The following is a 25,192-nucleotide window of genomic DNA, read 5'->3' as shown; positions in this document are numbered from 1 at the left end:
CCTGAAAGACATTCACGGTCACTATTGTTTAAAGCGGACCTAGAACGGAAGTTTTTCGGTGTGTATCTGCGTCATTACCTCGTTTATGAAGCCTTGAATGTTCGAAACAAACAGTTCAGCCACTGCTGAGAACGCTGTGTTGTATTGTAATCTCGGTCTCAGCGAGATTTCTGAAAAAACCTGGTCCGGTTACATAAATAGCAGTTCTCCTGAACAGTGGATCCTCCTGGTCCGGGCACGAGTCCGGGCACATCCGGTTGCGTACATTGTACTGCAGAAGAAGAATAACGTCCGTTGTTTCGCTTGCGAAAGTGTCCTCTGACTCTGGGTCAGACTCCGGGTCAAAGTCTAAAAAGGGACTGCGGCGGGGAGTCGTGACAAAGCCATTTTTAAACACTGTTAAAGCAATGTTTTGATAATGAGTAGCAGTGCATCCACCATTCCAGAGGGGGGAGCTGCGCTTCTGAGAGCTAGCGTGCTGATTACGTCTCTTCCAGGTATTGGCCAATCACAAGACAGTTGGGAAAGCTCTCGTTGGCTGGCCAATCACAACACAGTTCTGTCTTCTGGGGGTAAGATTTGAGTCTGAAACAGCGCGACTGACGAGAGCTTCAGTGAGGAGAGATTTCTATCGGCTCGTTTCCAGCAACTAGGAGGTTTTTGACCATAAAAACAAGTTAATGTATGTAAGTAGACCTCCATAACTCGCATATATGTGCGATAGGACCACTCTATGGGATCTTTATGGAGCCTTCCACTATCATAATCAGTGATTATTGAGTCTTTACTGAGGCAAAGTGAGTAAATGTATAAAACAGTTTTAGTGTGAGCACAGAGAGTAAGTTCACAGCGCACTTTCAACATGGTCAGTTCGTCTCACTCTGTGTGCCACATGAGGCCGTAGCGCAATTAGGATCTGGCAGGTGGTTTCATGTGACTGTCCCTTGTGGTCTGTCCACATGTATAAGAAGATAATGGAGTGGCTTTGGTGGCTGGAGAAAGTGCCTGTTAATAATTCAGTGGTGCATGCGCGGCTCTCCGTCCTTCCCACGTCTCTAAAGCAGTCCGATGAATCAGTAACTGCCTCTGCTTTGCAAGATTTGGAATTTAAATTATTGTATAATACTGTGTGTTTATATATTTTTCTACTAAAGATGTCACGGTTTCAGACACTGTATGACTCTTAGAATATACATAAAAACTGATAGGAATAGGAATACCACTAATCGGGGAAGAAGAGAGAATTTATTTAATCCGTTTGATGTTTAATATGAGATTACTTTTAACACCTGTCTGAGTTTCGGGATTGTAGATGACATGTGAGATTCCCATGGCATAAAATCATTTGTTGTGTAGAACAGGAATAACCACTTAGTTACTTGGCTTCTCTTTTCTTTCTTTCTTTGTTTGTGTCTCTTGTGAATAGAGGGAGGTGCTCGATTGCTGCTCTGATAGATTGATTTACTGTATTTGTTTATTCATTTTTCTGTCATATGATACCCTGAGCTGGCAAAGTCAATAAAACAATAATTGCTGCTCTAATGTCCAATACCATAACATATAGTGTTTGTTAACTGATAAACCCAGTATTCTTTGGATCATTAGACATCAAGCATAGCCCTGCAACTAACTTATTCTTTTTTTTTATTATTGATTAATATGTTGATTATTTACTCAAATTAAAAATGTGAGAACTTTTTTTCGAATTTCCCGACATCAACTCAAATGCTGTGTTTCGCCCACAAACCAAAGATATTCAGTTAAATCACAGAGGAGCAAATAAATAAATAATCCAAAAACTCTCTTTCCTCTTTATTAGGCAAAATGTGTGAGACACACTTCTTGATCGAGATACTTTAAGAACGAAAATTCTATGCTCTACGAATTAATCTATTATAAATGGATTACTAAATGAATCGTCAACTGTTTTGATAATCAATTTGAGTATATTGTCTGGTTTATTTGAAATCATTAAAAGAAGACATTTGAGCATATTTTCGAGCTATAAGAATTGTGTTTGTTTTTTACAAAGAATCAAATGATTGAGAAAATAATCAACAGATTCATTAATTATGAAAATAATCATCAGTTAAAGCCTTAAAATGTTTACGCAGACGAATAATTCACACTGTAAATGGAAAATGGACTTGAGATGGGAAACTGAAGATGTGCCCCATGTTCAGTATAGATATTTTAGGGTCTGATTGATCGGATTCTCGGAATCACTCCACACCGTAATCAATAACATAGAACAGAGATGTCTTCTGTGGATAACAGTTAAATAAATAAATAAATAATGGCTGTGTTGCATCAATCTAATTTTTTTCCCCCACTTTGTTTTAAATTTCTAGATACTGATTGAGTTCTGCGGGGGTGGTGCAGTGGATGCCATCATGCTGGGTAAGTCCTTCGTTCACTGAAGGAAACAAAGTTCTGGAGCGGTTCCTTTGCTCCATCACTGAACGCCAACTCGTTTTATTCCAACAAAAAAAAAAACCTGCAGTGGGAATTTTTTTTTCCACCAATGGAGAGGCCATTTCAACTGTGTAATTACTGTAGCTCAGATTTCAAGGAGAGGTTGGTCCACTTTTAATACCAGCGCTCTATCTTATATTGAAGGTAAAATAATCACCTCACAACTTTGGTCTTGCTTGTGAATTACTAGGACACCAAATAATTCACTGCACTGTTGGGTGTACGGTAGATTCTGCTCTGTGGTCTGACTCACCCAAAACCAATTTCTTCTGCCAGGATTTGTCCAGTCATACATGCCGGCTGGTTTAAGGGTGGAGTATTGTCCTCCTGTTGCTATTGGACACCAACCGACCATCATTTTTAATGTTACCATGTCCAACTGGCCCCAGTCTCTGCTTTCTGAGTTTATGTTCAGACTGCAGACTTAATCAGATTTTTTTTGTTGAAGACAGTGTTTTCAAACATGGATACTCAGGCTGTCAGTTTTTCCAGAAGTCAAGTTCAGATGAATATCGTGTGACATATTATTAGAGATTTAACAACGTTGTCAATTATTACGCTTACCATTAGTCACGTGGGGTTAATTACTTGTGGCACTGCCCATCTGAGACGCCTCTTCTGTTCTGCTGTACTTGGGTGGAGCTCACTGCTAAACTAACACATGAGTCTGCACATTTATTCAACGCTTTCTCGTCTACGGTGGAAAATCTGAAATATTACCACACGCTGCTTATTAGATCCAATTTTTTTTCATCCACTTAGCAGGATGGTTTAGTTTGTTTGTGTCCTCCATTTCCACAACATAACGTCACTGTATTTGCTGATGGATTCAAACAGGACTCACTGCGCCCACAGTTGGACCATGCAGTAACTACTGCAGACGTTGTGATGCGCTTCTAGGCTGTATATTTTTAAATTGTAGTGGGTTTTTAAGTATCAGTCTGAATTTTGGACCGTTCTAATGGATGCAGGAGAAGTAGATTAATTTGAGGTGCTGAACAAGCCAAGTGTATCTTGTATGACAGTAGAGGCTGCTATATATTGCAATGTTCCGTGTTGAAACTTTGCCGTGTTGCACTGCTGCCGCAAACTTTGATGTCAGACGTTTGAAATCTGATAAATTGCGGACCAGATTTGTCGGTTTCTTATCTAAAACACAAGTGCCTGACATCTGAAGGCGACGAATACCTTTTTGCATGCTTCAACAACAATAGAAAACGTCACATTTGTGACACCACTCAGTTTAAATTCCAAGATATGTAAGATAATATACCTTCATCAATTCAGACTATATAGCAGTGCATTTGTGAGGTTGATTTTGCAGTGTTACACTCGCACAGTTGACGGTGCCACACACGAAAAACACCAAAACTCACTGATGTGACTGTTCTCATTCATGTCGTATGGACACACCACCAGATATGTCACATACTGAAGTGACACAGATCTGATTTGAAAGTCAGAATAAAAATCTGATTCAAGTCACTACATACAGTCTTGTAATCTGAATGTAGCAACAGAAACTACAGAATAACATGTGTGCTTGTTGTTTCTCCACAGAACTGGAGAGGCCCCTAACGGAGCCCCAGATCCGTGTGGTGTGTAAGCAGACCTTGGACGCCTTGTGTTACCTCCATGAGAACAAGGTCATCCACAGGGACTTGAAAGCTGGTAACATTCTCCTCTCCTTGGATGGAGAGGTGAAACTAGGTATGTACCTCTCATTTTACACCATTGGGAAATTGTCCCTAATGTGAAGGATTTTTCTGGAAGAAATTATCACTTGTGTTACAGTCAAGTGCGTGTTATATGGCACAGAACAATAGACGATTCAGTGGCAGGTTTTCTCTCAGTTTTATGTCCTTGGTGGTCGGTCTGAACCTTCCCACAGGGCCAACGCTAATAGATGTTTAAGAAAAAAAAGATAATTAGTAAAAGTCAGTTGTGGATCTCATTCCCATCTGTGCAGTGGCAACAAAGCGCGACAGCACCATGATTTCGTTGTTAAAAACTGAAATTATTCATTCACCTGGTGTCACTTAAAGCATTTGAAAACAAAGTCATGTCTTCTCTGTAGGCCTGTTTGCTTATACATCCTTTACTGTATGTACTGGTTATATAACTGTGTTTATGTCACTGCTATAGCGTTCCAGAGCCGCTGGATCCCTGATGATTCAAGTCCTATACAGGCAGAGAGTCATGTCAGAGTCAGGCAAACAATAATTATCAGCCGGTCTCCAGAGACTTAATGATCTCTCTTTCCCTCTAATGTGTACATACTGACAGTGATGTGAGAATCGGAGGTGGAGCAGGCAGAAATAGTTGCACGGATAACAGAAGTGCTGGCACCCATGATGGACTTCTGTCCATTAATGGGGTCAATTCAGGAATTAATGATATTATTATGACTGGCTTGCTCTCGTTGAAATGAGCTTAATGGAGTTCTGTGTCTTTTAATCCATTTAACAGTTTACTTTGATTCTCTGACAAAAACAATCCAAAATTTTTTTTTTCTTCTATTTTCAGCTGACTTTGGGGTGTCTGCTAAAAATACCAAGACGTTACAGAGAAGAGATTCTTTCATCGGCACGCCGTACTGGTGAGTCACGCAGCCTGGATACACGAGGGCACTTACCCATGTCCAGCCGATAATCACGTCGCCCCCACGGTTTTCTATGATGTGTCGTGACATTTTAGAGGTGTTTTTAGACGTGAAAAGTCCTCAGCGTTTAAGGTCCGTTTTGGATGAGCTGGTGACACGTAATGGTTTGACTGATGAGTGCAAAACACTGCAGTACCTTCCTCTCCTCCTATGCGTTGGGTTTATTATTTGCATAATTAGCTTCTGCTTCAGAATGTTAAATCCTCCTTTTGTGTTTCTATGGAAACATCCCAGCACAAAATTATGGCCTCCATTCTTTGTATAGTTATATGGACATATTTATAGTTTGTATGGTCAGTTTCTGCCAATAAACCCTCCTGAATGTAAATGAAACTGTACGTTTAAGCTGAGTATGCTATCTTACAAGTTCCTGACCAAAATGACAGTGTAAGTTGGTGGAGCTTGATGTATCTTATCACATAGAGAACTAGAGAAAGCATCCATAATATTAAGGATGCACAGTGTCCCTCAGTGCCAATACATTCCTGTTCTGAATCTGGATCTGGATCATCACCAAACTCTAATCATTTATAACCTACATCTTGAGAAAATAAATGTCATATATCACATGGTTGGCACACATTTCTTGCTGCCTTTCATTTGCATAAGGCTGCTTATAAACCCTCCAGATCTTTTCCCTCTCGCAGGATGGCTCCAGAGGTAGTAATGTGTGAAACGTCCAAGGACCGTCCGTACGACTACAAGGCCGATATCTGGTCCCTCGGGGTGACGCTGATAGAGCTGGCAGAGATTGAGCCACCCAACCACGAGATGAATCCCATGAGAGTGCTGCTGAAAATAGCCAAGTCCGAGCCGCCCACGCTCATGCATCCCTCTCGCTGGTAAGGCGGTGAGAGATGGAGAGGTGGCACTGGAATGTTTCTGGTTTGCAGATAAGGCGATGTGGACTGTGTGTAATGTGCTAGAGAGTGTGGTAAATTGTTATAACTCAACCACACAGAGAAAAAGACCGAGATACAGCTCTATTACATGGCCAAGAAACTGATTTCTTGTTTGTTTTTTTGGTTGTTCCTGAAAGGTCACCAGAGTTTAAAGACTTCCTACGGAAAGCACTTGATAAGAATGTGGACAATAGATGGAACTCGGTACAGCTTCTACAGGTAAGCCGCTTTAATCCATTCACAGTCTGCTGTTATCTGCCAGTGTAAGCACATGCACAGTCTGTAATATAAACCTAAAGAATGCATACACACACATGTGAAGAAAAAAAAAGGCTGTCATTATGTGCTGGAAAGATGGCCTGAGGCATCATGGGTTTATGTTTCCTGTCTATTCATTTGTACTGTCCTATACACATGTCCACCATTTCCAATCTTGTGAACGCAGTATGTCAGAGAAGGCCTGAGGGAACAAATGTCTACTTGGACTCAGTAATGAACTGATTCTTTGACCCCAGATCCAAAGAAGGCTTCAGGGGAATTTCTCTATCAGTTATATACAGTGATTAGCTTTTCTTGGTATATCCAAGATAATTTGTATCACATCCAGCCTGTTTTTAAGAACCTTAAATCATTTCGCTTTATCTAGCACAAGACATCTACTAGCACTCAAATTTATCTCCTCTTATGGATGTCCCAGAAAGTTATATTTTTATCGTCTTGTGTTCCTAATTCCTGCTCATGACAATCCCGTGTCTAAGAGCCAGAGCAGCAAGAATGTCTCTATATGACATTCTGAGGTGAAAATAAAACTTTAACTGCTGAGTTGTTAACATTTTATGGTAGCTGTGAGGATCTGAAGACACACACAAATTCAAAGTATATTGTAATTGTGCGCACAAGGAAATAATCTCTTGAAAGAAATATCCATAATTTGTCAGCTCCAGATATTTGCTGTGCTTGTACACAAAAATAACAACTCTTTCTTGGTCTTTAGGGACTCTATGTTCTTCCAAATTGTTTTAATGTGGTTAAATGTGCCCATATAAGTCAGTAATTCTAGCTCTCTGTTTTGACATCCGTGCCATTTGATTTTGTCTGAGCTTTCTAATTTAGTTTGATGTCTCGTGTCTCTGTCCATCTGTATCTGCAGCATCCCTTTGTCACCAGTGTAACTGATAGCAAACCTCTCAGAGAGCTCATAGCCGAGGCCAAAGCTGAAGTCACAGAGGAGATTGAGGAAAGCAAAGAGGAAGAGGAGGAGGAAGAAACGCCCGATACGCCAGTGGTAAGTACATTAAAATAGACTTATGTGTCCATCTTTATGAAAGACTGTACTATGACAATTTCTGTCGCTATTTGTTGACCCAGGCTGTTCCTGGACACAAGAGAGCACCATCAGATGTCAGTGTTGCCAGCTCAGAGGATGACAAAGCCCCACAAACTCCCTCCACACTGGAATCTGTTACAGAAAAGACAGAGGCAGAACCTGCCGTGGACCACACCAGCGATAAGCTCTCGGATGAAGGACTTGGAACAAGTGAGGTAGACAAAACCGAGGAGGAGAAACTCAACGAAGTGTCTGATGCCAGCAATGAAGACCTGGCTTCTGGCGTAGTCGAGCCCACTAAGGACCAAGTCTCGCAAGATCTTCCTGAGGTTAAACCAGAAGATGGTCAAGGTGAGGAGGTTCCTACTGAGCCTGAAGCAGCACGAGCTGAAGAACCCACAGATATCAAAGATGTTGACACAGAAGATCGAGAAAAAGAGAAGGAGACGCCTGCAGAGGAAACGGAGGATAAACCTTCTCAAGTCACAGCAGAAGAAGAAGAAGTATTGAAGCCTGAAGATGTAAAAGAAGAAGAAGCAGGCACAGAAGAAGTAGGGAAATTACAAGAAGATACACTAGAGAAACCAGAACCTGTATCAGAAGATGTGGCACAAGTAGAAGAAGAAAGCAAAGAAACGAGTGAGGAGACTCCTCAGCACAAAGAAACGGAGGACAAAATAGAAGATGCAGTTAATGACACTGATGTAAATGAACAAACAGAGAATATAGACTCAAATGTGATGGACACAAACTTAAATGGAGAGATTGACACAAAGTCAAGAGTGGGAGAGTCCTCCACCGGCATTTCGCTGGAAGAGACCAAAGAAACCGAGCCAGAGAAAAAGCCTGAAGAGGAGACAGAGCGGCCTGAACAAGAGAATCAGAGTGGAGAGAAGGTGGAACTGGAGAAGGAGGCACCGGCTGAATCCATAATTGTGGTCAGCGATGAAATCAAAGACATCTCTGAAGACTCTCAAGAAGTGGCACCATCTGAAGACGTCCCTGTGAAGGAGGAGGAAAAAGCTGCACTCGCTGATGAGAGCATTTCCCAAGATGCTGTGTCTGTTCCAGGAAGTGAAACTGACTCTGAAACCAAGGTGGAACCAGGAAGTCCAGCTGTGAGCAAACCAGATGTGGAGAAGGACTCTGACTCTGGAAGCAGCTCCGCCGCTGATAACAACAGCCTTGACCTCAACCTGTCCATCTCCAGTTTCCTGTCCAAGACCAAAGAAGGGGGCTCCATTTCCATGCAGGTAACACAATATCAGCCTTCTTTACATCTTAATTTCTCGTTATATCAGCATGACTTTAATCATTGTACAATCCCAACATCTCTTTTCAACCGTAGGAGTCAAGACGTCAGAAGAAGACGCTAAAGAAGACGCGTAAGTTCATGGTGGACGGCGTGGAGGTCAGCGTGACGACATCAAAAATAGTGACGGATAATGACACCAAGAGTGAGGAGATGAGGTTCCTCAGGTACGTCGATAACCAATCTGCTCACAGATGGACCGCACGATAAGAAATATCGTATATACAAATATATTGTATTTGGATTTTATTTTGCATGTATTTTCTCACTTTTCTTCCATAATGAAGGCTGATCACACTTGAGACGAGAATTGTTAGACAGTTGCAAGGAGACATTGCATTTTAATGCATTTATTTTAGCTGCCCATGGAGTAAGGGATTTGTGTTTCTTAAGAGTAGCTGAAAAGGTGGCATTATTATATTGCAATGACAATATTCAACAGCGTTATCTGATGTTGTGGAGCCCTAACACTAATCTTTATAAAGAAAACCTAAATAAAAAATCCCATATCTGAAATGAAAAACAAAAGTTTTGAGTGGGCAAAAAAAAAAAAATGCTTACAATGACACACTGTTGAATTTGAGATGAGGCAATATGGTTATACCTTGACTGCTCTGTTGTTGTGGTTTCCTCAGGCGGCAGGAGTTAAGAGAGCTGCGCCTCCTGCAGAAAGAGGAGCACAGGGCCCAGCAGCAGCTGAGCAACAAGCTGCAGCAGCAGAGAGAGCAGATCTACAGACGCTTTGAACAGGAAACGACTGTGAGTCACTTTGTTCATACCACAGCAGTGTGAAAGAAATCGGCTCGCTTCATCATGTCAAAGTTGAAAACATGATGCTCGGTTTTTTACTTGTAACTTCACGAGCTTGTTCTCATATAGTGAAGCACAATGCTTACAGTATAACAGAGATGGTCACAAATCATGTGTTTATTGTTTTATATGTAGGTTAAAATGACTATATAGTTGTCTTTTACGGCCAGTTTCCCCTTCACTTTCTCCTTTGTTTGTGTGTATATATACACAGTATATATATATATATATACATATACATACACATTTATATGTATGTATATGTATATATATATATGTGTGTATATATATATATATATATTCATCTATGTATGTATATGTCTATATATGTATATAAGATAAGATAAGATAAGATAGCTTTATTTATCCCACAGTGGGGAGAGAACAGGGTTTCAGCAGCTCCGTATACAGATTAACAATTACACAATGTTATAAAAACTGTACATAGAAAGAAATAAGATAAGAGTGAATGTAAATAAGGTGCGTATTAGGTTCAGGTAAAAATAAGACAAATCTAGGCAAACAAGACAAACAGGACAACGACTGTAAACAATAACTAAACAGACCAGCTAAAGACAAGGAACAAAACTATATGTGTATATATACATGTATTTATATGTATGTATATGTATATATACGTATGTATGTATGTATGTACGTGTGTATATATATATATATATATATATATACACAAAACTCATGTGAACGTGAACACCAGCTGAGGGATATGAAAGGATTTAAATCGGAAACTGAAGTTGGCTTGTGTTCTTTTATCTTGTAAATGGGCAAAATAAATAAAGTTGTCTCTGTTTGTGCAGGCTAAGAAGCGACAATATGACCAAGAGGTGGAAAATCTGGAGAAGAAGCAGAAGCACACCATTGAGCGACTGGAGCAGGATCACACCAGCCGACTCCGAGACGAAGCCAAGCGCATCAAAGCGGATCAGGACAAGGAACTGTCCAAATTCCAAAACATGCTGAAGAACCGCAAGAAAGAGGTATGGTCACTCACGGCTGCGTCTGCTGGAAAGTTAGTGGCAGTTAAGCTCATACAGCTTCTGCATGTCATAGATGCAAGCTTTTTTTTAACGTGGCTGGTTGCGTCTGTGACTCAACAGTGTCATAATTATTCTGTGGGAGTGGGTCGCTTTGCTCTTCTGCCTGTTACTGTATGTGAGCAAAACATTGCATCAGACAGACTTGTGCTATCTTTCTTCTAGCTCTATGTTGATGTATCTATTATTCATCTGCCCGCAGGCTTCTGGTTGCTTTTGTGCTACTGTGCGTTATATATTTAGAGAACAACTTGATAAAACTTTAGCCTCAAAATGAAGTTTAAAACTTTTAACATGATGGAATGAGCTTTTCATTACGTACGCGCTTTTATCTGTATTTGTCTGTTCTGCATCTTTCGCTGTTTTCGGAGGCCCTAAAAGCTTTGGTGGAAGTTTGTGCGTTTCGCTTTCTGCTGCTCTTTCATGGCAGGCGTGCAGTTTGACACCCTTTGTGCTTCGTGATAACTTGGTGCTGGTTGTGAAGCTCGTAGTTCGCACTCTGGGCGTCTTGGTTTTTCAGCGCACTGAAAAATATGATGTTTCATGTCGGCTTAAAGTGGTTGCTTCAGCTCTGCCTTGCTCTTGTTAAGCTGCGAGAATACAAGCTGTTGCCTTCTGATGAAAAGTACCGTTTTTGTTGTTTTTACCAAAATGTTCTGTTAATGTGTCTGTTCACTAACCATGTTTCTCGTATGAGTGTGTGTATGAGGTTTCTTTGGTCGCATAGAGGCTGATTGGTGAAGATTTTTCCAAGTGGTGTTGGGCTCATTTTGGGAGGAAATGATAAGAGCCTTGCCTCAGAGTAACTGATATGGAAACGTCTTTAACAGAGCTGCAAAAACAAATCAATATTACATCACCAGATACTTTGATTGCAGTGGGTTTCTTGCATCTTCATCTGCATCTTAAAACTAATCAATGACTAAATCAACAAATATTTTGATTCATGATTTGCTGTGTCTCTGTTTTTATGAGGCTTAATATTGGTAAAGCTGTGCCTGATTTAATCTTTTTTCTTTAATGCAAATTGAGATTCAGTCAGACATTCAAACATTGTTGTGACCAGATGATTCCAACTCAGTTACTCTGCTTTTTTTCAAATTAAGAGTCAGAAAATGAATGATGGCTGTGGGGATCTAATCCAATGCAGCTATTTGTTACGACTAACATCTCCAACCCTGTAGCCGTCGTATTTGTACGATTTTCTTTTACTTTCTCTTGATATGACTCTTAACTTGAGCTAACTTAAAACAAAACTACTAATTAAATGGACTGGCTGACTCGTTCAAAGAAACATGACCGTGCAGAACGTGGTTATCTCAGGGTGCTGGCTTTAAATCGGTTGGTGGCTGGGTGCAGTACCTTCATCCTCTCAGAGAGGTGCAGTGCATGTCTTTGTGGGCCTTGTTAGACTTTCAGATCATAGTACATAGAGCATCTACCAGTTTCTGCGTGCACACTTTAGGTCAAACAGGAAGTCGGACAGTCACCCAAACACATGAGAAAAGAGCTCTTGAAGCGCTTAAAGGAAGATCTATCGCTCCTCAAGACTGCAGAGGTAAAACGATCATCTTCTGTGTCTTCCTCTGTGAAAATGTAAAGGCCTCTGTACATTAGATTTGTTTAGTTTGTGAATATTTGGTCATGCATCTAGTCAAAGCTAGCATGCACATAACGGGTGTGATTTCACTGCAGTGATAGGGTTGCTTTTCGTTAACTTTAAAGTTCCCACAGGTAGACATCTAACCAATCAGAATGCATGTTGTTGACGACGTGACATTAAAGATCTTCAGATATGCAAATGTACACACCTGGGACCATTTACGCAAATAAACTGAACCTTCCTCACATACTGTATTCAAACTGAAGTGGCAGAGTTTAGAGCTGATTTTAGAGCTTTTTTAATGTGAATATGGTCTGTTTCTCTGCTCCATATAACAAAGAAGTCATTAAAACTGAATAATTAGAAAATAGAAATGTAATGGCCCAAGCGATAACTTGATTAATCGAGAAAATAATCGACAGATTAATCGATTATGAAAATAATTATTAGTTGCAGCCGTAGTATAGTTTACTTTCCTCTCTTGTATACAGATATTTAGGGAGTAAAATTAATCTTTTATTTATGTATTTTTCGCTTGTTCGTGTCGAAAATTGCGTCGAAATTTCCTTGCTGTTTATTTGCATCGTTGTTGATGTGCAGAGGCCTTTAAAGGTAACTTTTCTCCTTTCTTTCATCTTTCTCATCCCCCTTTTACGTACAGCGTCTCGCTCCACTCATGTGACACATTCATATGTACACAGCAAATGGGAGCCTGTTGTTGCTCCTCGTTTTCCAGCTGTTGCTCTGCATGCTTGACATGTGCAGCTGGTCCGGTTGAAGGACATTTTGCAACAGTGCTCGGTTTTAATCCCTAAATTTACCTTTCAAAGGCCAAGCTGTGCGGGAATTGAGAAGCTCACTTATATCGGGGTTCGTACGGTCATGAAAAACGTGGAAACGTTTTGGAAATTGAAAATGCATTTTGTAGGTCCTTGAAAAGTTAATGGAAAAACAACATTTCAGTGTAAAGTTTTGGAAAAGTCATGGAAATATTGCATGGATAATATTTAGAATGCGCAAAACATAAATAAAATGATGGAATGTAGTGTGCGTAAAAAAATTAAATTGACATGGTAGTGCCGCATCACGCTATATCGTGATATAGCGGATCACTGGTACCGTGCTTCGCGACCCTCCAGTCCGCACATGGATTTTGAGATGCTCTATTCGACGACAAAATGCCAGAAAAGTATAGTTTCAACAACGAGTGGCTTTTTAAAGAGAGGTTTAAACTTTGACTACTGAGACGCTGACCACGGATGTGCAAAATGCTGATAATGAAAGATGTGTTCGCAACAAACTGCATATGTTGTTTTATTTGACGAAAGTCTTAACACACATTTGCAATCACAACAAATGGACATTCATGTAAGACTGTGGGATGGCACCGATTTACAGTCTTGAAAATTCAATGAAAGGTCATGGAGAAGTCATTGAAAAGTCATGGAAAACTATTGCTAAAAAAAAAAAGTGTACAAACCCTGTTATACTTTAGCAGAAGTTGTTAGTGATTCAGTTGAAGGACACTTCAACCTCTCATTTCACCTCTCAATTTACAGCCTGTCTGCAAATTATTATTGTTATTAGAGGGAGAACAAGAAGAAGAGCCTCATGTATATAAATCATGAGGCTGTAGACATTTGTCAACTATTGAAGGAGGTTTAACAATAGGTTTTTTGACTTTGCCTTTAATTTATGTGGCGTTATTAAGGCGTTATGGGGCGAGGATCGTAAATCAAGGAGCTGAAGAGTGTCTGATTCACAGTGTGTTGTCAAAGAGATGAAGCACCTGGTCTGTTTGGTGTCTAACTCGCTCCACGTCACATTGTTTTGCTCCTGTATTCACTCAGTGCACCATTTGTTAGGAACACTGTGAATGCAGCACGGTATTAAAATATAATTAACACTCGTAGAGGTGTTTTTGTTTCTGTTAATAATACATTACATATTCAGGGCCGTAGTGTTGTACTGGACTGCATTACCTTTGCAAGTATTTCTCACTCCTGTACGTGTTGTCCAAGCCGGTAAAGTCTTCCTTTTTCTTTAACAGGTATCTCATTAACCTTGTGTGAACCACTATAAATCAGCATGGAAAATAACCAAAACAAAATGCTCGTTTGCTGCTGGAATTATGACAAAAAGTATGAATAACTAATGAAATAACTTCCCTTCTCCTAACGTCTGCGCAGGAATGAGCTGCATGCTTTAATCGCACCGATATTCCCAAAATGGAAAAGGCTAGCTTTTGCATAACTTCGGAAGATTTGTGTATTTGTGAATAGTCTTTGTGTGTGTGTGCGTGTGTGTGTGAGAGAGTATTTCCAGCCTGCCTTGTGCTGTCTGTGCCTGATCTGGGTGAGTGCGTTGTGTGCTCTCCTCCACAGGCAGTGGCCCAGGTTATGATTCAGTCTTTTCAGTTGTCCTCATGTGCACTCTTCAACGCTCAGATGCAGGATGTAAGTCCCCCACCACCACCACCACCACCACCACCTTCACTCCCTCTACCCTGTTTCTCCTTCTCTGGCCCATATGTAGATGTGTACAAAGTTGAGTGACAGGGTAGTGTTAGTGTGTGGTGGTTCAGTGATTTTTACCCCATGTAAGCATGGGCATGGGTGTGTTGTTGTTTTTTTATCTCTGTGTTTGTGTGTCGTGGTTCTCCTCTTCTTCTCCTGCTCAGTATTTTTACAGTTTTTCCTCCACCAGTCCACAAATGTCCCACATCTAGTCGTCTGTGTATTTTGTATGGTTTTTGTTATTATTTGCATAGAAATCAAGTTTGGGAGTAAAGTTTCGTGTGCATCTTGTTGTTGATACTGTAGACCGTATTGAGTGGATGTAATCTTACGGTTTCCTCCTGATGCCACCAAGGAAAAGAGAATATATCTAAAGGCCACAAGGGGGCGACTCTGTTGGATGTAAAAGTACTCATATTCAATGGTAGTCTATGAGAAAATTAGACTTTTCCCTTGATTTATAATGAGTTAATTGTCTTGTTGTCCCCAGTAGGACAAGTTGTCAGTGTTGTACATTATGTTCCTGATTTGGAGGGGGAGAGATAAGGAAGTAGCGCACATCAGTGGGCACCAGTTCGAGTCATAGTTGGTACAATCCAACAGGAACTTGGTTGCACTGACTCTGAGCTTCTGTCAAATTGGGATTATCACGTCATCATGACCAGTTGCCTCTTGGTTTTGTTATTCCATTTGTCCAGCTTCAGTCCAGGATTCAGTATCAGAATAATAATAATAATATTACTAGGGACAATATTGGACTTTTTTCTGATATCTGATATGCCAATATACCGATAATCGATACTCTGCACCCAACTGCAGAGGTCATATAATCTCTTCTGAAGTGAAATCACGCCGCAGCAGATGAAGATGTAAATAAATGATATTGGTAGATATTGGCACATAAGCATATCAGTTAAGGAGGTAGCAGCTTCGTCAGCCAAATCGGTGGATCTCAACACTGATATCAGATCCTACAAAGCCAATATCCGCCGATGCAGACATCATGCCGATAATAAAAGTGCATCCCTAATATTAAGGCTTAATAATTCATAAATTTCAAAATAAAATCACAAAACATTTTTCTGACCCATGGTTTATCTTATACTTTATTGTTGGTGGTTTCAGTCATGGTTATTATATTATACATGTTAAGCTGTCATCCGTTCATCAGAGTATAATAATCTCAAGTAGAGACTTTCTCTAAATTTAGGTTCTCATCTGAAAAGCCAGTGATGATTTATGTTGAATTATAAAGGAATTGCAACTAGCTGTTAAAAAACATTGCATTGTTTTAAATTATGTGCAAAAACTGAATTTAAAATAGATGTTTATGTAATGAGTCGTGTTGGAAGTCGGTCTCTGGATGATGTAAATGTCGATGTGCTGTAGATGTTGTCTTACATTAAACTGTATCTAAATCTAAATCTCAACACAACCGTTAACTTCTTTCTTTCTCTCTTTCTTTCTTCACCTCCATTGTGGATCGTTGCCATCCATGATCTCTGAGTGTCCTCTCCACTGATTCCAGTCGATGATGTGGCATCTCAGTGCTCTCTGTGTTGTGTTGAATTTGAAGTGGATGACATTTTTACGACGTTATATATATATATATATGTAATGTTATATTATCAGACACAGTGTCATTTTATTCTGTGTCCTGTCTCTGCTCTTTACTGTCCCTCTGTGATTCGTCCCCCTCTTTGTGGCCGTGTCTCACTGCGTTTCCTTCTCTGGCTCCTCAGGAGCAGGAGTTCCTGCAGAAGCAGCAACAAGACCTGGATGGAGCGTTGAAGAAAATCATCCAGCAGCATAAAGTGGAGATAGCCACTATAGAGAGAGACTGCCTTAACCACAAGCAGCAGCTGATGAGAGGTAAGAGCTGAAGAAATCTACACCTGCTCGTCTACAACACCTTAAGAATGTGTTCACCATTGCCATTAGATGGCCTTTTTTGGCTGGAAACTAAAGTTTGTTCACCTTCACCAAACTCAACAGAGTTGTTCAATCCACTGCTGCCTCCATTAGTAAGTTCAAATATGTCATCTCATTACTGAAGTGATTGAAATCCTTTTTTCAGATGTGCAGAACAGCAGAGCAGAACAGCTCCAGTGTCTCTGTGAGATAAAAATGCTGATTTGCTCTATGGACTTTGACGCATGAAAATGAACAATGTCCAGACTTTAGATTCCGGATTTTGGCCACATTCTTACATATGGCGCCTTTAAGTTGCTTTCGTCATCTGTTTTCCCTTCTGCCCCTGCTGGCAGTCATTTTGTCAGCTGTCCCTTTTAAACTACTTTTTGTGACTCCAAAGGGAGTAAAGGAGCAAAGAAAGGTTCTGTTGAGTATTTTTTCAGATGTGAACTCTTAGTTACTTAGTTCATCTTTTAGTTCCCCCTTGCAAGGCATGTCACAGTTTTGAGGACACTACTTATGTGTTTTAGTATGATTTGATTATCAGATTGTTGGAAGTCGCTCAAGAAATGTAGCCACACTACAAATTAAAAACCACTCTGGTGGAAGACATGATTTATTTAAACTAAGCTCTTGTGATGCGTTCATGTCCTGGTGAGGAACGGTGCATGGTTTTACCTACACTACCGTTCAAAGGTTTGGGCTCACTTAGAAATGTCCTTATTTTTGAAGGAAAATCAGTTTTTTTTCAATGAATATAACATTAAATGAATCAGAAATACACTCTATACATTGTTAATGTGGTAAATGACTATTCTAGCTGCAAACGTCTGGTTTCGTTCCAGTGTTCTAATGGTACATTGTGTTTGCTAATGTCTTTATGGGGCTATTCGATGATTAGAAAACCCTTGAAAACCCTTGTGCAATGATGTTAGCACAGCTGAAAACAGTTTTGCTGGTTCTTTGACGAAAGGGCACAATGATTATTTTGAATGAAATTCCTTATTTTTAATCTTGTCAATGTCTTGACTATATTTTCTATTCATTGCAACTCTTTTGATGAATAAAAGTGTGACTTTGAATGGAAAACACAAAAGAAATTGTATAGGTGAGCCCAAACTTTTGAACGGTAGTGTACCTCAACAACTTTGCTTTAACATCTTTATGATTTAAATTCCCTGACGTAAAGTTTCAAAAATATAGTCCTTTCTTTTAGATTATGTCTACATTTAAATAGTAAAATGCACATCACAAACTGCTACACCAAGTTTTGAGTCAATCAAACATCCGTCATGGACGTAAAACATGCAGAAAAACGAGAACAGATGCTTTGTAAGAGAGTACGTGTCCCAACGTGTTGCCCGTCTGTTGTCATCACTCTGCTCGTCACCATCTTACTCACATGTTTGTGTCTGACAAACTAACGTGACTGTCTTTGCGCGTCTGTAGCTCGAGAGGCAGCCATGTGGGAGTTAGAGGAGCGCCACCTGCAGGAGAAGCACCAGCAGCTGAAGCAGCAGCTGAAAGACCAGTACTTCCTGCAGAGACACCAGCTGCTGAAGAGGCACGAGAAAGTAAGCAAAAACGCACCGAGAAAAAAATCTTCACGCAGAAAAGTGCTGTCGCGTTGTTTTCGCCGCTGAACTCAAAACGCTGGGTGTTTCGTCTGCAGGAGATGGAGCAGATGCATCGCTACAACCAGCGGCTGATCGAGGAGATGAAGAACAAACAGACTCAGGAGAGGGTTCGTCTGCCCAAGATCCAGCGCAGCGATGCCAAGACCCGCATGGCCATGTTCAAGAAGAGCCTCCGCATCTCGGTCACCGCTGTTGTCACACCAGAGCAGGAGAGAGAGCGGATTAAACAGGTGCAACTCAAACTGGTTTCTCGATTAAATCAGGCATTCTCAGAGCCTCTCAATTGTGCCTTTATAACACAATAAATATACATAAAAATTACACACAACAAAATTCACCTGGTTAATTAAATGACACACATTTACAAAACATTTTGTGTGAGAGCAAAAACTTTTGCAGTTCTCTTTGAGGAAATATGACCATATTTGCATCCCTTTCTGGTTTTTGTCAGATTTTCATATTCCATATATTTGACATTCAAATCAAACCTCATGGACCTGAGCAGGTGTGTGATCACGCTGATGTTGTTGTTGTTGTTGTTTTTGTTGTCTGTCACTGCCCAGTCGCCTGGACGCTGATCAAAAATAAAATATTATTGTGCAAAGACGTGCAATAGAGACAGAAACGCAGTCGCTGTGTTCCACTTGCAGCTCACCTTTATCACCACACGGCGGTGATGGAGCTCTTTGAGCTTGTGGACGACGCGTTCTCAGTGCTGCAGGAGTGGAAAATAGGCGCTGAAATCTGTGTTGTGAACATAAAGGTTATTTAGGAACTGGTGACTTTAGTGCCCACAGAATACTAATGGTTAAAGTCGGTGTCACTTCAGTCTCTGACCTTTTTGCACAAACAGATACAGATAAGTGCAATTTATTTTCTTGTTTGTAACAGTTTGCTGTCCAGGAAGAAAAGAGGCAGAAGAACGAGAGGCTCCAGCAGCACCAGAAACACGAGAACCAGATGAGAGACCTGCAGCTGCAGTGTGACTCCAACATCAGGGAGCTGCAGCAGCTACAGGTGGAGATTTATCACACACACATTCATGCGTTTTGATACTGAAATTATAAATAGTGTACTAGGGCTGAAACAATGTATATGTTTTTTATTGATGACTAAATTAATCGTCAACTATTTTGATAATCGATTAATAGGTTTTCAGGTTCCATATGTAAGAATGTGGCCAAAAACAGTTACTACATTCAAATTCAAAATACCGAGGTCTTTTAGGTTTCGTTTTCTGACGTAACTGGCAACCCGTGGTTGCTCGGCAGCTGAGACTCGACTGACTGCAATGATTGGTAGACGGCGGAAAATGGCTCCACATGCCAAAACATGATTTCAAAACATAAACATGATTTGCAACCCTAACCCTTTGCAAAAGATGTTTTTTAATGCAAATATTTTGGCTGTACTGTTGTTGTTGGTGAGTTCAGTTTGTTATATGAACATTATTCCTGATATGGCCAGTTGATTTAGATTTATTACACAATCCACTTTTAAATTTGAATATTTTCTGTCTTTCTTTGCTCCAAATCATTAAAAATTAACTATTTCAGTTTTGTGGACAAAACAACGCTTTGAGAACATCATCATGTCCAGGTTTGAAAAACACCAATCAATATTTTACAGATCAAACGATTGATCTAGACAATTATCAAAATATTTGATGGATTAATTAATGGATTAAGTTGCAGCCCTATAGTGAAGTGTGATTGTAGGATGTAAACAATAAACAATAAGAGCAAAAGACTTTGATCTTAACATAATGCCAATTTTATATTTTATATTCAGTATTCGCCAGATCATTGGTTATTCTCAGCCTCTATTTAAAGGGTTTAAAGGTTCCGAACCATGATTGTTGGGGATTTTAAAACTTCTTTTGTAGGTCAGTTTATTAATCCAGGACATTCATCTTAATCCTTTTACGCACATTTTCTTCCAGAATGAGAAATGCCACCTTCTGATTGAACATGAGACCCAGAAGCTGAAGGAGCTGGATGAAGAGCACAGCCAAGAGATAAGGGAGTGGAGAGAGAAGCTGAGGCCCAGGAAGAAGGTAGCTGCCTTAAATGAAGAATATCATCTCTCATAAATTACCTTTGTAATAATTATCTTGTCAGATTTGAGCTCCTGCAGCTCAGAGGATGTTTTTTTTTTTTTTTAATCATGTAACCTTCAGTGTGTGTTTGACCAGTTTGTTTGTATTTGCCGCCCCCTGCAGGCGTTAGAGGAGGAGTTCATGCGGAAGCTCCAGGAGCAGGAGGTCTTCTTCAAGATGAGTGGTGAATCTGAATGCCTTAACCCCACCACCCAGAGTCGAGTGTCCAAATTTTATCCCATACCAAACCTGAACAACGCTGGCTTATAGCCTCACGTCCGTCACGTCTGTGCTGTTAAATTCAAATCTGCTCGGTCAAACTCGGCTGCGTTCACAGACTTTTTCCTGGTGGATCAACGCCATTTCTCCAACTTGCTTTGCGTTTAAAAAAAATAATAATAATAATAATAATGATAATAATAATAATAAAATGGTCTTTACTTCTTTGACTCCACCAGAGTGAGCAAGCATGACGTGCCTACACTCGCACTTAATTAATTTCTCTCGGTTTGTTCAGAGAAATTGTCCCGCTGGATAATATGCACTTTTTTGAGCATGTTGGAAAATGTTGTAAAAGTCTGCGTTTAGTAGCAAGAGTCAGTGCTACTACTATCACTTATGACTGTAAGCACAGCCTGCTACTGTATGAACCATCTCCAGTGCCTCATATATTATATTCTTACTTTTCTGCATCCAGGCACTCCTCTGTTTTTACAACGTCCACTGAAAATAGGTTAGGGTTAGGCCAAATCCATACTAATCTGTTTTCAACTTAAATTACATAAATCCTGAGCCTGGCGTTACCCCATCGTTTCAGAGTTAGAGTTTAAAAACACTGCTGCATTTTTAGTTTAGATGGATAGAGATCAAATTTACCTCTGGATGAATTAAGTATCTGCCTTTCTTGTGTAGACGAGCAGCAAGTTTCGAAATTATGACACAGTTTCTCACATTTAGAGCTACAACTAACACTTGTTTTCATCATTATCCTAACTACGAAATAAAATTAATCAGTTTTGAAGTAATCGATTAGTCGTTATTAACATCATTTAGTGATTAATATCATATCATGGGTTCTTGTGAACAAAAACAACCATCAAAACACTTGCTTTCAATGTCTGTGTAAGGGTATGGACACAGATTGTTTTTAACAGGGTTCCAACGGGTACTTGAAATCCTTAAGTTTGTGAATTTGAAAAAAAAAAAAGTCAAGTCAGTTAAGAAGTTAAGTTGACATTTAGATAAATAATCTTGAACTCAGGAAAGAGTCCGGGAAAGCCCTTAAAAAATCCTTGAATTTGATGTCAACTAAGGTGTGGGGAACCCTGTTTTTAAATGAAAACACAGTAGTATGGATGTGGATTTGGTGCACCTAAATAACAGCTTAGTATTAACACCCATAATAATAATCACACAATGGAGATAACTTTCATGATTTCATATTAGCTGGTGATTTAAAAACAACCCGGAAGTTTTTGCGAGGTCGAGCCGTTTCCTCACTGTGTCGTCGAACTTTGTCTGTCTGTTGCCATGAGTCAGAAAAACAAAAGAAGCGCCATGTTTTGAGTCATAAAGAGTTAAAAACGAAAAGAGGAAATGTTGTTTGTCGTCACCGTGAGTGAATCGTTACATGTCCGTGACCCTCCATATGAAGTTAAATCAGATCCTGTGCTCACTGTGACGGTTTTACAGTCTCCAGAGACGAGTGAATGAGAAATACAAGTATTGCTTTAGCACCTTTCACTTCAGTGCTGAACTCCAAACACAAATCTGTTTAGTTATACGCAGAGGTGAAGTGTTTAATTTTGTTATTTACTCATAACCCTCTGAGTTATTCTGAGCAGTGTTGTGTAAGAATGGGTATCAAAACAAAACTACAGAAAAGAAGAATCAATTAATGTCTGGACAAACAATACTTATTATCAATATTTATGTTAACGTTGATTCAAACGTTTCTATCTAATGGACAGATATCAGAAAATGCTAGCACATTTCCCCACTTCCACACCTCGGTTTTATAGCTGAACCGCGCTTTTGGGCTATATTTTTGCCAAAACAACTTCAAGTAAATAGTAAGTTGCAAGTAAATAGAGTAGCCCGACATTCACTAGCACAACACACCATCAATGTGATGTAGTGCGGCATATTTGACTGCTTTAGCAACAATAGCGTTTAGCAGAGATGTTGTTTGGCAAAGCTAGCGTTTAGCAATGCTAGCATTTAGCAAGGTAGTGAATACCAGAGCTGGGTCTCGGCAAAAATAGCACTGAACAAAGCTAGTACTCAACAGGGCTAGCCGTTAGCAAGGCTAGAACTTGGCAAAGCTAACTTTGCTGCTAATGGCGTCATTTTAAATTAATAAAGAATTAAGCCCTATGCTAGAGTGGAGGCCCATTAGCTTAGATAGAAAATGCTGCCGTCTCATGGCGAGGTAAGACGTACATTCTTAATTTCTGTGTCCTCGGCACCAAATTAACGAAATCCATGAGAGAATGAGAGTATCATTATTGATTAGAAGTATCATTGATAACGTCCTGATGATACCCATGTCTAGTTGTGAGGTGTGTGAACGCAAATGGATTCCAAAGGAATGTAAAGCTGTTGATTTGCACTGGTTAGCCACAAGAGCTAAAGCTATGCAGTAGTGAACTGTCCGTTTATGACAGTTAGTCCTCTTTGTCTCACCTAAGCCTATTCAAACTCTACCTGCGTTTTAAAAGAAATAATAATAAATTAATTTTATTTTGTTTTTCAACTTTGCCCTTAATATTTTATGACCATATCTAGTTTCCTGACCTCCTGGTTCTGAGTTATTGGCGCTGTAATTTACGATTTACAGTGAGACCAGAGTTGTATGGAAGTGCTGTATTTGTATGAGAGCAAATGTTTCTCGCTGTATTTTACGTGCAAAGTATTGATGGTCCACAAAAGGAGATAAAGATTAAGCTGATTTAGTTTACTTTTGCCACTGCGTCACGTTCGCGCGCGCGTTGTAACCAATGATCAACGCACGCAGACGTCAACGTTGATGAAGTGTTTTTGTCACGAATGCTGGATTTTTAACGGAGGTTATTGGAGACTTTTTCCAATTGTGAATTACACCATACGCCCCATAGATTTCAGATATTTTTTTATTTTGTTAAGTTACAGCATTTTAATGTGTCGTTAAATTGTCACTCTACCACAATGGATATTCTTAGTATATACATTTTTGATGTCAGAATAAATGTATTCAAAAAAATGTTAATTGTAAATAAAATATTGACTGTTTATCCATCAGATGTCTGTCTTGAAATACCTTTTGAGATCAAATATGAAGACTCACAAGTCCAAAAAAATAGATTTATTCGCATAAATTGATCAAATCTCAATAGGTTCAATCATGTAAAACATAGTGTGGTAACATTTTATAATTTAATCCTTTCAACACTTGTACAAAAATCAGTCATTGCTAAGTGAGTTACGAGTCCCTGTCTTAAAACCATGTCTACAATTATTCATTTGTATTTATTTCAACAAACCATTCAAGTACATCAACCAAAATCCCAACCCCACCTGTGTTGCACAAATGGCCTTCACTCAAACTGGGACTGTGCCCACTTCTGATGATGTTGTATTGTTTTTTATAAAGTAAAAAAAGAGAAAAATATTGTTTTGTTGTTGATGTGTGTGATGCGGTGGAGACTTCCTGGGGTCTTAAAGACGGGAGGTTTGGTTTGACTTATGCGGATAATAAGAAAAATATTTTAATTTGTTTACCTTGATACATCATCTATAACACTTACAGAATATAGTCCTCAGTACAATATAATCCTCGAAAAAAGACAATAAACACAATGCTAATGTTCAAAAAAAAAAATACACCAGACGCTGAACTCGCACAAGCAGTGGAAAACATTCAGTTCAAATAGGCGCAAATGCTACTTTCCACTTAAAAGTCCAGTGTGTAACATTTGGGCAAGTTTATTTGGCAGAAATTAATGGAATATATTAGCCATAAGTGTGTTTTTATCAATGTATAATAATTTTAAAATAAAAAAAGGCATCTTGTTTTTGCAGTTTGAAGCTTACAAAGAAGAATAACATCCTTTCTGGTATTTTAAGGCCACCATAGTTCTTGGTGTACTTGAGAAAGAGAGAGGTGGACCGATCAATCTGCAGTTTCACCATTTGATGACACTAATTCTTACACACTGGACCTTTGAAAACAAGTACTCTTTTAAACAGAGCTGGCCCCCCGCCCCACCCCAGCAAAAGTGTTTGAATGCAAGCTTATAGCTACACAAAGTAAACTTTATACAACAACAAAAAAGCCTGTTTTGCATTAATACTGACCGGCAGCTAAACCCTTCCCTCTACCTCTGCTGGACTTTTAAAAAAGACTGATGCATTTTTTGGCCACTTTTATTGTCTTTGTGACATTTCTACAGACGAGCGTTTTTGACTACTTGCATTGCTACAGTTAAAGACCTAAAAAAAAAAAAATAGTAAAGTTTAATGGAAATGAAATGTGACATCATCCAGTAGTATGTAAGGCACTTAGCCACTGCCGGCCTGACGGCGATGCAGACGACGACCAGCCTTTATATTGCCTGTGGTGTGGGGAAGAAAAAAAACATGAGTTTGATGAATGTTACATTTGTGTTAATGCGAAGCAGCCACATGTAGATGATTTTTTTTTTTACCTGTGTCCCGCTTCTGCACTCTATGCGGAATCTGGATAGTGTATGACCCTGGTAGTCCTGGTAGACCTGGCTGTCCAGGATCTCCTGTAGATGCACACAAATTTAGAATCAGACTAGCCTGCTTGGTTCAGTCATTTCACAAAGTCCTGGGACAAATCACTCTGACTGTGGACCGATGGCACTTTCGTGGCTTCGC

At 39.6% G+C, this 25,192-nt stretch overlaps 2 protein-coding genes across 8 annotated transcripts in view; one reads left to right on the top strand and one right to left on the bottom strand.

Annotated features, from left to right (window-relative positions):
* slka (STE20-like kinase a) overlaps positions 1-23,506 on the top strand; it is a 29,131-nt gene extending 5,625 nt beyond the window's left edge. Inside the window, exons 3-19 of one of the 2 annotated variants that reach the window (XM_083897611.1) lie at positions 2,352-2,400; positions 4,036-4,185; positions 5,002-5,074; positions 5,785-5,979; positions 6,177-6,258; positions 7,190-7,324; positions 7,408-8,619; positions 8,715-8,845; positions 9,314-9,437; positions 10,307-10,486; positions 14,531-14,602; positions 16,405-16,534; positions 18,026-18,150; positions 18,249-18,443; positions 19,105-19,230; positions 20,156-20,269; positions 20,435-23,506. In XM_083897611.1, coding sequence (XP_083753737.1) covers positions 2,352-2,400; positions 4,036-4,185; positions 5,002-5,074; positions 5,785-5,979; positions 6,177-6,258; positions 7,190-7,324; positions 7,408-8,619; positions 8,715-8,845; positions 9,314-9,437; positions 10,307-10,486; positions 14,531-14,602; positions 16,405-16,534; positions 18,026-18,150; positions 18,249-18,443; positions 19,105-19,230; positions 20,156-20,269; positions 20,435-20,581 — 3,240 coding nt within the window. In that variant the 3' untranslated portion in view covers positions 20,582-23,506. Of the gene's footprint in view, positions 1-2,351; positions 2,401-4,035; positions 4,186-5,001; positions 5,075-5,784; positions 5,980-6,176; positions 6,259-7,189; positions 7,325-7,407; positions 8,620-8,714; positions 8,846-9,313; positions 9,438-10,306; positions 10,487-12,008; positions 12,102-14,530; positions 14,603-16,404; positions 16,535-18,025; positions 18,151-18,248; positions 18,444-19,104; positions 19,231-20,155; positions 20,270-20,434 lie in introns of both variants that reach the window. The other variant, XM_083897610.1, reaches the window with a different exon arrangement.
* Positions 23,507-23,639: 133 nt separating this feature from the next.
* Positions 23,640-25,192, bottom strand: part of col17a1b (collagen, type XVII, alpha 1b) — a 29,743-nt gene continuing 28,190 nt past the window's right edge. For all 6 annotated transcript variants that reach the window (XM_083897607.1, XM_083897604.1, XM_083897606.1 and 3 more), the window contains 2 exons: positions 24,997-25,080; positions 23,640-24,903 (listed from right to left, as the gene is read on the bottom strand). In XM_083897607.1, coding sequence (XP_083753733.1) covers positions 24,851-24,903; positions 24,997-25,080 — 137 coding nt within the window. In that variant the 3' untranslated portion in view covers positions 23,640-24,850. The remainder of the gene's footprint in view (positions 24,904-24,996; positions 25,081-25,192) is intronic.

Source organism: Microchirus variegatus (genome assembly GCF_963457635.1).
Source record: "Microchirus variegatus genome assembly, chromosome: 11".
Lineage (NCBI taxonomy): Eukaryota > Metazoa > Chordata > Actinopteri > Pleuronectiformes > Soleidae > Microchirus > Microchirus variegatus.
The sequence above is the reverse complement of the archived record's forward strand: the minus strand, read 5'-3'. Positions and strand labels throughout refer to the sequence as shown.